The sequence below is a fragment of the Macaca fascicularis genome, chromosome 3 (assembly GCF_037993035.2).
Source record: "Macaca fascicularis isolate 582-1 chromosome 3, T2T-MFA8v1.1".
NCBI lineage: Eukaryota > Metazoa > Chordata > Mammalia > Primates > Cercopithecidae > Macaca > Macaca fascicularis.
The window spans coordinates 14,116,903-14,129,542 of NC_088377.1; the positions used below are offsets into that span (position 1 = coordinate 14,116,903).

Consider the following 12,640-nt stretch of genomic DNA (forward strand, 5'->3'; position numbering starts at 1 on the left):
GATATTCCATTTTGTCGTGCCTGTAGGCAAACAGTCTCTATTTAAGAGAACAAACTGGTACAATCACTTTGAGTACTATTTAGTAATGTGTCTTAAAATTTACACAAGCTAGAAAACAACAATTATATTTTTGTATATCTACATAGAGAAGCACCGCACACACAGATACACATGTCAGTTAGTAAAAATTCATTTAGCTCTTCACTTAATATAAATGCACTTCTCTGTATGCATTCTATACTTCAATAACAATTTTTTAAAAAGAAAAGAATGAATAGTATGACTAACATTCATGTAATTATCATCCAGAATTGACAAATATGAACATTTTGCCACATTTATTTTAAGATTTTTTTGTGAAAGAAATAAAACACTACTAGCTTTTAAAAATGCAAAGAAATTATAAACTTTAGTAGGTTTGTTGGTGGTGATAATATTGGTACAACAATTCTAAAACCACTTTATAGGATTGTGCAAAAAAGTAAATACATTGAAGTTTTTGGGGGTCCATCCAGAGTTGTAATGGTAGGAAATATGAAGTGAGGGAAGAAGCAGCCGCCTGGAATGTTGGATTGGAATTAAAGGTATCAGTGCAAACTCATGACTTATTTATTTATTTATTTATTTATTTATTTTAAATTTTTTTATTGAGACAGGGTATTGCTCTGTTGCCCAGCCTGGGGTGCAGTGGTGTGCTAATAGTTCACTGCAGTCTCAACCTCCTGGGCTCAAGCCATCCTCCCACGTCAGCCTCCCAAGTAGCTGGGACTACAGGTGCATGCCGTTATGCCTGGCTAATTTTTAAAATTATTTGTAGAGACAAAGTCTCACTACATTGTCCAGGCAGGTCTCAAACTCGTAGGATCAAGCAATCCTCCCTTATTGTGCTGGGATTACAGGTGTGAGCCAGTACACCTGACCGAACTCATGCTTTTTAAGACGTATGTCTTAGCTTTATCCTCTGAGAAAGCCTAGAAACAATGATACCCCTGTGGCAAAGAACACACCTGATACCTAAATTGTGGTTTCTCAACATCATTCCCCACTAAAACAAACAAACAAACAAATAAACAAAAATAGGGCCTTGAAGAAATGGCTGATTCCAGGGGTCTGGAAAAACAAAAACATAAAGTGAGCTTGAAACATCTTACTGTAACAGAAAGTAAAATAAGGTCAAAAAGCTGATGGCGATGTAGCAAGAGAATACAGAAGCCATTGCAGAGAGTTTTACTGGCCAAATTAGGGACAATATAGACATCAAAATGATCAATTACAGAAATGGATTTTAGATATTGATTTGAAAACGACTCCATGAATCTGTACTGTCACTAAAAAAGTAAAAAAAAAAAAAAGTGGGAAAGGAGAAAAGAAAGCCTGATTTACAGAAGAATGGCAACTAATAAATTTAGAAGGAGTAATAGAGAGTAATACCAAATAACCATTTTGCAGATACTATAGTAATCATGAATTCTGAAAAGAATCATTAATGGATGCTAAAATTATTGGTTGAAATTCTGAGGAATATTTACACAGTCTAAAAGTATCATCACTCCACAGATTACTTATTAATTACAAGCAGGACCTTTACAATGGAGAAAGGTCCATAACTGAGTGATTAAACTTACCATGGGTGACCATGGTCAATAATAATAATAACTGAATTGCACATTTTAAAATAACTAAAAGAGTGTAATTGGATTATTTGTAACACAAACGATAAATGCTTGAAGGGATGGATACCCCATGTGTCTCCATGATCACATTGCATACCTGTATCAAACTATCTCATGTACCCCACAAACATATACACCTACTATGTACCCACAGAGATTAAAAAAAAAAAAACTTACCATGGGACAAATTGGCACCATAAGCTGCCTGATGTGATGCACTGAGAAAGACACACTACCTAGGTAAGATTTTTGCCAAAAAATGTCAAACTTGTGTAATCCAGATCCAAATAGGGGACATTCTGGAAAAGAAAAAAACAAAAACAAAAACAACTGATGAGGACTCTTCAAGAATGTCAATGTTGGCCAGGCATGGTGGCTCACACCTGTAATCCCAGCACAAGGTGGGTGGATCACCTGAGGTCAAGAGTTCGAGACCAGCCTTGCCAACATAGCAAACATAGAGACCCTATCTCTACTAAAAATACCAAAAATTAGCCAGGCGTGGTAGTGCATGCCTGTAATCCCAGCTACCTGGGAGGCTGAGGCAGGAGAATTGCTTCAACCTGGGAGGTGAAGAGGTTGCAGTGAGCTGAGATCTCGCCACTGCACTCCAGCCTGGGTGACAGAGCAAGACTCTGTCTCAAAAAAAAAAAAAAAAAAGTCAGTGTCATGAAAGTTAAAAGACAAGAAGAAAAAAGGAAAGGATAGGCTGTCCTAGAATAAAGGAGACTAAATACCCATGGCAACTAAATGCAATGCACAATCTTTACAAGATACCAGATTGGGGATAAAACAACAGCCATGAAAGACATTACTCGGATAAGTGAGGGAATTTTGAATATGAACTCGATGTTAGATAACAGTAGTATGTTAATGTAAAACTTCCTGAGTGTGATAACTGTATTATGGGTATGTAGAGAAACGCCCTTGTTCTTAGGGGATACTCACTGAAGTATTGAGGGCTGCAGTATCAGGATGTCCGCAGGTAACTTTGAAATGACTCAGCAAAGCTAAAGAGAGAAAGCAAATGTAGCAAAATATTAACAGTGATGAATCTAGATGAAGGATATGTGGGTAATCGTTGTATTATTCTTGCTTTTATGTGTGTTGGTGTGTTGAGAGAGGGTCTTTTTCTGTCGCCCAGGAAGGAGTGCAGTAGTGCGATCACAGTTCCCTGTAACATCTAATTCCTGGACTCAAGTGATTCTTGAGTAGCTGGGACTACATGTGTGTGCCACCATACCCAGCTAATTTTTTTATTTTTAGTTTTTTTAATAGTGATGGGGTCTAGCTATGTTGCCCAGGCTAGTCTCGATCTCCTGGCCTCAAGAAATCTTCCTGCCTGGGCCTGCCAAAGTGCTGGGGATTACAGGCGTGAGCCACCATGCCAGCCTCCTGCTTGTTTTTTGTTTTTTCCTCCGAGACGGAGCCTTGCTGTGTCACCCAGGCTGGAGTGCAATGGCACAATCTCAGCTCACTGCAACCTCTGCCTCCTGGGTTCAAGCAATTCTTCTGCCTCAACCTCCCGAGTAGCTGGGATTACAGGCATGCACCACCACACCTGGCTAATTTTTTTGTATTTTTAGTAGAGACAGGGTTTCACCATGTTGGGCAGGCTGGTCTTGAACTCCTGGCCTCATGATCTGCCCACCTCAGCCTCCCAAAGTGCTAGGATTACAGGTGTGAGCCACCACGCCTAGCTCTGCTTGTTTTTATACATTTGAATTTTTCCAAAATACAAAGTTGGGAAAATGAATGAGGTATATTTATACATACTTAAAAGAGCTGCAAATCCCAAGCTGAAAGGAAAAAGCAAGTTATAAAACAACACATAGAGTATGATACCGTTTAGTTAAAAAATACACAGAACATTACTGTAGATAAATAGATGCTGTATCTGTGCGGAAAACAGAAAACAGTCTAGGTGTTTTGAGCAGAGAATGACTAAAGCAATCAGGAAGGGAATGAACCAAAAATTAACATTTAATACCTTTTAGGATTTAAACCACATGATTAGTTTATAAGTTATTCTTATTTTCTTCTTTGTATTGTTCTGTATTTTCTGAATTTCTAAAATGTGCAAGCAGTACTTTTATAATTAGGAAAAAGTTACTTTTTAAAGTCCATTTGTAGTTTTTAACAAATTCAAAGCTGCATCTGATTCTGTTATGTAATCACAGTCTAATCTTACTGGATGTTTATTGTATGACTTTGCTGCCCTCTAGTAACACTAAACAATACAGAAAAAAAGAAACATCAATTATTCTATGTTTTATACCTAGAGGGCATGTTTATAACTGTTGTCTTCCATAATATATCTGCTTCAAATTTTTTCCAAAAGGGACAATGATGTATGAATGATACTGACCCAACAGGTACTAAGTGGGTTCTTTCAGGAAGGGTGCATAGATTGCTATTTTTGCTGTTTCATTGGTCACACTATTCTCAGATGTACAATATAAAGTGTCCATTGTGAATGTAATATAAATATCTAGTTATACTATGGTTATAGTTCTGAATAATACTCTTTCACATAGTAACACTAGAAGATAAAAAATACTGAACTGGATAAAATGATTTCAAATGCCCATTTTACATGAAATGTTTGAAGAAAAGTTTACTACAGAAGACACCTTGAAGCTGTTCATTGTAATCATCTTGCAGGAAGATGTTCTGCCTCAGCCCCCGAAGTCCCTACACATTTTCTAATGATAAAGATATTTAAACGGCCATTGGCACTGTTAGGGCTCACAATACCACAAAGCATGCCACTTTAGCATGCTGAGTACTTTGAACTACAGGAGACTGGAAAACCACAGAAGGACCTCAGAACCAGGGTCTCCCTGACCTTCTCCTGCCCTCCTGTCTCTGGCCCCTCTTTCTCTCCCAAAGCACAGGGAGAGGCTCTTTGAACTTCTCATACCTGCCTAAAGATAGATCCTCCAAAAGGAAACTCAATTGTCATGAGTCTCCTCCCCAGGAATCTCATCAATCAAGGAAGATTGACTGCATCCCAAGACAAGAGATTGAAGGTCAACACCATGCCCAGACAGACTTGGCACAGGCTCTATCACCTATTCATCTTTCCCCCAAATTATTTTCTCAACCTTGAGTTACCTATATCCTTCCCTCTCTCTCCTCTTTGACGAAGGTATATAAGCTTCTAAATTTCATTCCGTTATTGGGTACTCACTTTTTCCTATGATGCTCCTGTGCATATAATAAATTTGTGTGCCTTTTTTCCCGCTTACTCTGTCTACTGTCTATTTACTTCAGTCCTTCAGAGGGTAAAGAGAATGGCTCAAGCCTGCAATCCCAACAGTTTGGGAGGCCAAGGTGGGCAGATTACTTGAGGTCAGGAGTTCAAGACCAGCCTGGCCAACACAGGAGCTTGTGGGGTGTGTGGATCATCTCTACTAAAAATACAAAATTTAACTGGACATAGTGGTGCATGGTTATAATCCCAGCTACTTGGGAGGCTGAGGGGGGATGATTGCTTGAACCTGGGAGGTGGAGGTTGCTGAGATCATGCCACTGCACTCCAGCCTGGGGGTAGAGCGAGACTCTGTCTCATTGCTTGAACCTGGGAAGTGGAGGTTGCAGTAAGCTGAGATCGTGCCACTGCACTCCAGACTGGGCGACAGAGTGACACTCCATCTCAAAAAACAAAAACAAAACAAAACAAAACAACAACAAAATAAGTTTTAAAAAATAAGAAAGCTTATAAAATAAAAGTTATAGTAAGCTATTTATTATTGAGGAAAGAAATATGTTTAAATACTTAGCGTAGCCTAAGTGTACAGTTGTTTATTAAATCCACAGCAGTGCACAGTAATATCCTGGGCCTTCGTATTCACTCACCACTCACTCACTGACTCACCCAGAGCAACCTCCAGTCCTGTAAGCTCCATTCCTGGTAAATGCCCTATACCATTTTTAAAGCTTTTATGCCATATTTTTACTGTATCTTTTCTATGTTTAGGTGCAGATACTTACCATTGTGTTACAATTGCTACAGTATTCAGTACAGTAACATGCTGTATAGGTTTGCAGCCTGGGAGCAATAAGCTATGCCATACAGCCTAGGTATGCAGTAGGCTACACCACTAGGTTTGTGTAAGTATGTGATGAAATTGCCTAATGGCATATTTCTCAGAATGTATCCCCATCAAGTGACACGATTGTATTGTGACTTACTTTAAAATGGCAGGTGCTCTTCCCTCTGTTCATATCCAATCACCACTTTTACACTGGGAGAAATTTTTGAAATTTCAGGCCAACAAAATAACATATTCTGCTTCTGGACCTTATTTTTGCTACCTCTACCCTAATCATTTTACTGCAAATCTTTCTCTTGGCTCAGGTGTCTGGAGGCTGACCAGGCACAATTTGAATCTTCCATAATTAGAAAAGGGAGTTCAATTTCACTAGTGAAACAGTCTGTCGGAATCAGAACTGACATCAATGCTGAACAGCCAGAATATAAGAACTGAGAGTAATATGAGTAGAATGGAAGCCAGATGTTATTAACCTTTCCTATTAACTAGAAGAAAATGTTCATGTTATAGAGGATGCGCTTAGCTCCAAAACTGAGTCCTAGTTGTGCACACGTCAAATCTAATTTTAAAAATGTAAAAATTAGGCCAGGTGTGGTGGCTCATGCCTTAATCCCAGCACTTCAGAAGGCCAAAGCAGGCAGATCACGAGGTCAGAGGTTTGAGACCAGCTTGGCCAACACGGTAAAACCCCATCTCTACTAAAAATACAAAAATTAGCCGGGTGTGGTGCCAGGTGCTCGTCATCCCAGCTACTCGGGAGGCTGAGGCAGGAGAATCGCTTGAACCTGGGAGGCAGAGGTTGCAGTGAGCTGAGATCGTGCCATTGCATTCCAGCCTGGGTGAGAGGAGCAAGACTCTGTCTCAAAAAACAAAACAAAACAAAAATACAAAAATTATCCTGGCATGGTCACATATGCTTGTAATCCTAGCTACTCGAGAGGCTGAGACATGAGAATTGCTTGTGTGGGAGGCAGAGGTTGCAGTGAGCCGAGATCATCACCGCACTCCAGTCTGGGCTATAGAGCAAGACTCCGTCTCAAACAAACAAACAAACAATAAATAAATAAATAAAATAAAAAGAAATGCTTGGAGTGCTCGGGATCTTCCGCTTCAACCTGGACTTTAACTGTTACTGAAATTTCGACAGGATGGTGTGGGCAAACAGGCATCCTAATGTTTGCTGATATAAGTACAAACTGCATAACTGCTATAAAAATAAATTTGGAAGGAGCAAAATCATAAATGCACATATTGAGATCAAGCAATTCCAATTCTATTTCATCCTCCAGATGTGACAATTTTTCAAAGCTTTTCGTTACAGCACTGATTAAGACTAGAAATAATCTAAATATCAATGTTTATGGAACTGGCTAAATAAATTATGGTATATCCCAACAATGAATCACTATGCAGCTACTAAAAACAAACAAACAAAAAAAGCCGTGCGCAGTGGCTCACACTTGTAATCCCTGCACTTTGGGAGGCCGAGGCTGGCGTATCACGAGGTCAAGAGATTGAGACCATCCTGGCCAACATGGTGAAACAGTCTCTACTAAAAATACAAAAATAAATTAGCCGGGCGTGGTGGCGCGTGCCTGTAATCCCAGCTACTCGGGAGGCTGAAGTAGGAGAATCACTTGAACCCGGGAGGCGGAGGTTGCAGTGAGCCGAGATCGTGCTACTGCACTCTAGCCTGGGCTACAAGAGCGAAACTTCGTCTCAAAAAAACAAAACAAAACAAAACCTTCATATACGGATATGGGCAGATTTCCAATTTATGGTAGGCTAAAAATGCACTGTTTACACACCATCTGTGTAAAAAGGGGAACACATTAAAATATGCGTATTTATTTGCTTTTATGTTTGCAGAACATCTTTAGAGGATCATAAGAAACTGTTAACATTGACACTGAGGAAGTGAACAGTCTTCCAGACATGGGTGGATTTTTTTCACTCTACCGAATACCCTTTTAATTTTGAAACATCAAAATGAATTTGCACACACAGGTGCACGCCAGAAGGAAAAACTTCAAGTTCGGGGAGGAGACAGGGAAAGCCGGTGAGTTCAACCTCAGGAGCAATCACCCTGTGAAGGTGTGGCCATTGAGGGTTTTGTCACCCACGTCTGAGAACTGTCACAACCTTCCCCACCCCCGGCTCGGTTTTCCTTCCACTTGTTTCTGAAACTCACTAAGCTTCGGAAAGTATTTACTCAAAGAATTGCTAGCAAACTTGGCGTTCTTACGAAAACACTTTTGCTTTCTTTGTTACTGAGAGACTGGGGAGCAGGGAACATCAAGCCAGGTAACATTGTATCATAAATGAAATTCAGTATCTTTGAAGTAACATTGTATCATAACTGAAATTCAACGTCTTTGAAGTAACATTGTATCATTAAAGAAACTCAAATGTCTTTGAATTAACATTGTATCATAAAAGAAATTCAATGTCTGAGTTAACATTGTATCATAAATAAAATTCAATGTCTCTGTAAGAGTTCTGTAGCTATAAAGCTGTAGAAGTACAAAGTATTACTCAAGAGTAACTAGTGATTACCAATAGTCACACCTCCGGTCAAAGTTTGGATAGGACTATTTCACCTCCTAGACCACACTTTCCTTCCCCAAAGCCGCTTCTCTCTCTGATCCCTCCCCTCCTCCGCTTGGCCGGAGGATTCCTCACCCAACCGCTCCGCCTAAGTGCGAAGACGCACTGCAGCAGCGCAGTCTGAGGGACAACAGAGCCTACTCTTTTTTCTCATCTCTATGATCCTCTTTGTGACCTGTCAAACAACACCGGAGTTCCAAGCTAATAGTCCTCCAATCCGACAGAGGGAGATGCAAAGAGCCGACGCTCTCGCGAGAGGTGTGCGGCTCGCTCGCTCTCTCTCGCTCCCTCTCTTTTTTTCTCCGAGTATTGAGAGCGCGTGGGAGCACAAGCGCATGCGCGCTCGTGGGGTGCGCGGTAGCAACAGAGAGGACTCGACCCGGCTGGAGCTGGGGAGAACGCGCGTGCGCCGTCACGAGCTCGGCGCTGCCGGGACCGCGGTGTGGAAGCGGGTGTTCGACCGCCGTGCGGGCCGCGGAGATGTTCCGAAAGGCCCGGCGGGTGAACGTGCGCAAGCGGAACGACTCCGAAGAGGAAGAGCGGGAACGCGATGAGGAGCAGGAGCCGCCGCCGTTGTTGCCGCCGCCGGGCACTGGCGAAGAGGCGGGCCCCGGCGGCGGCGACAGGGCCCCTGGGGGGGAGTCGCTGCTGGGCCCGGGGCCGCCGCCGCCTTCCGCGCTGACCCCGGGCCTCGGAGCTGAGGCCGGGGGCTGCTTCCCCAGCGGCGCGGAGCCCGGCAACGGGCTGAAGACGCGCAAGAGGCCTCGCGAGAACAAAGAGATGCCCCGGGCCAGCCTGCTCAGCTTCCAGGACGAGGAGGAAGGTAAAGTCCGCGCTTCGGGCGCCCTTAGACGGCCGCATCCCCGACCCAGGCCCCAGTACCCGGCCCCCGTATTCTCTGGACACCCAGCCCCCTAGCCCTGGAACGGAGTCCCCTGCCGCCCGACCGGCTGCGAATCTTCCCCAGCCTCCGGCCTTCTGCTCGGGCAAGGGACGCGTTCCCGCGCTGCCACCAGCCTTTTCTTAACCACCTCCTCTGCATCGTCTTCCTGGGCATTTCCTACTCCACGCGGCGGGAGCTCAGATTGGGCATTCTGAATGTTTCGGGGGAAATTCGGTGTTCCCTGTCCTGCCTCTTTTCTGCCTGGCGTGTTTCAGAGCCAACTTGGTGTGGGTCCCCTGGCTGCTCTCGGCATGCTTTCCGAGCCCACTGCAGGTCACTGCGCCCACACTTCTTGGAGCCTCTGTCCAGGCATCCTCGACCATGAAGGCTGGGTTTGTAATACTAGGAGAGGGAACAGAAGCCTGGAGTTGCAGCTCTGGTTTTGAGTGACCTTGGGCCAGTCCCTTGCAGTCGCTGAGCCTCAGTTTACCCATAAAAGTAATTACGGGTAGCTAATACCCAGCCTTCTTCGCACTGACTTTGGGAACAGTGAAGCGAGACGGTGTAATAGTAAAAGCAAGGCAGTTTCTCCAATTCCTTGTGGGAGACCAGGCTGCAGTGGATTTAGATTGCTGATCTTAAATGAGCCTTAAATCTTTTCTTCTGACCATTTGAATGTGCATAACCCAATTAATTCCGTGTTACGAAAAAAGAAATCAAGTTTTGGAATTCTTACTTGCATTTTTATTCGAGAGGCTTTCAGGTTTCCAGTAAGGTAGGCAGTTTATCTTTGGCATTTCTGTTACTTTTTATTTGGTTTGTGAGGAGTACAGACAGATTTTTGTTTTTGAGATACATGAGCTATTTTTTAGAAGTATTTAGTACTTTTAAAATTTCAAATCAAAGAAAAGTGATTTGCTCTTACCTTAGCCTTAAAACAACTATGTCAGCTTATGGTGGATGTAGTTACTCAGAATTGACAGCACCTTTTTATTTTAGATACTTTGTTTCAGATTCGTTAATAACTTGATGATGTGGTTTTTCAGAAACATTTTGAATGATTTTTTCCCTCCTTAAATAGATGATTTAAGGAAGACAGTAGGAAAATTTTGTGAAGTTACATGTGCTAGTCCTTTAAAAAGTCTCAAAATCTCATTACTTCACAGTAATTTAGGAAGTTGACCTCTGTTTTTGGAGTCTGTGACAGACTTGAAATAATTATACAATGAATTTGGCATATGAGTATATATACTTGGGAGAATTTATCTGAACAGCACGTAAGATCATGTGAAAGAAGGGAAAATATTTTCAGAAAATAGTTTCTACAGACTTCATTTAATTTCCTTTTTAAGAAAATGAAGAAGTTTTCAAAGTGAAGAAATCAAGTTATAGCAAAAAGATAGTAAAATTGCTCAAGAAGGAATATAAAGAAGATCTTGAAAAATCGAAGATTAAGACAGAACTCAACTCATCAGCTGAAAGTAAGTACCAAACTAATTGAATTCTTTTGAAATGACAAAATGAAAGCTCTTTCTCACAGTGATTTGCTATATATCTTCTGAACTCATTCGGTGGACCCCGTGGTTGTCAAGGGCCCTCATTGAGTAGCAATACAATTCTGTTATTTAATTGTAACACAACTGCTTTGTAAATGTATTTTTTAAAAAGACAGAATTGTTGCCACTGGAACATTTCTGCTGCAATGACTAGATTCTCTCACAGTTTTCCTTCTTGTGTGCAGACTGCTGTTGAACAGAGAAAGGTTTCTCATTTCAGCCTAAGACACAGGTTTATTCCTGTTCGAAGGAGTGTTGTGCAAATTCCTGTATTTGTGTTTTGTAGAGACAGATTTGCAATTTCCTTGGTGGTATTTCCACAGTGGATTTTATTCTTACAGAACTTTTAGGAAAGCCCTAAGTTTAATATTGGTATTACTTCCATTCAGCAGCCTTATCTGGTACTAGATGAAGACTCCTTAGAATAATGAGGCAGTTGTATTGTACAGACATCTCTTACGTCTCTCAAAACCTCAGTTTAAAAAACTTCAAGCAGTTACTTTGTCTTTAGGAAAGTGGATCCAGTATAATATTCCATGATCTGAGTTATTCTCATGCAAATGCTGTTTTGTTTTATGGAATTAATGAGAGAATCGTGACTGTCCAGATTCTCACAGGCTTAATGTGAAAAAGTATGGCATTGTATCTCAAATTTACAATCTGATTGTGAAGACAATATCTCATAACCGTGTAAGAGGATTCAGTGTTTGCCAAAATGTTCAATCAGTATTCCAAAGGATAGCTACGCTTTCAGAGGAGAGAGGACTGCTTGATGGAAAAAGTGGGACTTGAAGATGGATCTTTGATAATTAAAATTCCGAAAGGGAAGGTATTGGGATTATGATCAAGGATTAAAATGACTAAAGCCGTTTTGGAAAAGAACAAGTACACCTGATAGGTCTGAGTAGATGATTTGTGAAGGAAGTAGTTAGAGGTTTCATGTGAAAGACACGTTGACAGATTGTGAAGGATGTTCAGTATCCAGTAAGGGTTTACATTTGCTGTAGTGGCTTGCCAAGATGATGACATGATAAATGCCTTTTGAAACTTTAGCCTGGTATTAATATGCAGCATGAGGAGAGATTGGAGGTCTAAAGCAGTTTAAACTCAAGGGCCAGCTTTGATCCATTAATAGTGGGTTTAAAAAGGTCTCACAGTTGAGCAAGAGTAAAGGCTTCTACTGACTTAGTAGGAAATTCTGGGTGAGTTAAAAATGTTTTCTGTTGTTGTAGGGGGAGAAGTGGAAAGAAAGAATGATTTGAGAACCATTCCAAGGGAAGAATTGATAGGCTTGATGTACACTTTGCCATGTTGGATTTAAAAGAACGGTCAAAGTTGAGCTTTTGACCTGGAGTGTCTTAATTCATTTTTCTGCTCCTGTAACAGAATACTACAGACTGGGTAATTTATAAACAATAGAAGTTTATTTGGTTTACAGTTCTGGAGGCTGGGAGGGCCAAGAGAATGGCACAGGCATCTGCTAAGGGCCTTTATGTTGTGTCATAACATGGTAGAAGGGCAGGTGAGCCTCCAAGACAGAGAGGGAGTATCCTGCCAAACTCACCCTTTTATCAGGAGCCAGCTCCTGGGATAACAGCATTAATCTCCTCAGGTTGTAACTGCCATTTAAAGGCCCCACCTGTTGATAGTGTTACAGTGTAATTAATTTCAACATGAGCTTTGGAGGGGACACTCAAACCATAGGGTGACTTGGTTATGAATAATTGTATATAGGAATAGCGAAGGCAAGTGGAAGGAGGAATGTTTTTAGGAGAACTGGTTATTTTGGAGTCTAGGAGACTGCCTTATTTTCCCCAGAATTCTTGAGACCAGTTATTTATAATGAGAGAGTAGAAGAAAGGT

At 41.5% G+C, this 12,640-nt stretch overlaps 1 protein-coding gene and 1 long non-coding RNA gene across 9 annotated transcripts in view; one reads left to right on the plus strand and one right to left on the minus strand.

Annotated features, from left to right (window-relative positions):
- Window positions 1-8,470, minus strand: part of LOC107129076 (uncharacterized) — a 99,761-nt gene extending 91,291 nt beyond the window's left edge. The window contains exons 1-3 of the long non-coding RNA XR_001489139.4: window positions 8,288-8,470; window positions 2,622-2,683; window positions 1,851-1,972 (exon numbers count right to left, since the gene is read on the minus strand). This is a non-coding gene — a long non-coding RNA (uncharacterized lncRNA). The remainder of the gene's footprint in view (window positions 1-1,850; window positions 1,973-2,621; window positions 2,684-8,287) is intronic.
- Window positions 8,471-8,754: 284 nt separating this feature from the next.
- The window catches only part of PAXBP1 (PAX3 and PAX7 binding protein 1), a 37,897-nt gene continuing 34,011 nt past the window's right edge, over window positions 8,755-12,640 (plus strand). For all 8 annotated transcript variants that reach the window (XR_012432054.1, XR_012432055.1, XR_012432052.1 and 5 more), the window contains exons 1-2: window positions 8,755-9,161; window positions 10,574-10,702. Coding sequence is in view for 3 of the 8 variants with exons in the window: in XM_005548817.5 (XP_005548874.1) it covers window positions 8,819-9,161; window positions 10,574-10,702 (472 nt within the window). In the remaining 5 variants the exon portion in view is untranslated. The remainder of the gene's footprint in view (window positions 9,162-10,573; window positions 10,703-12,640) is intronic.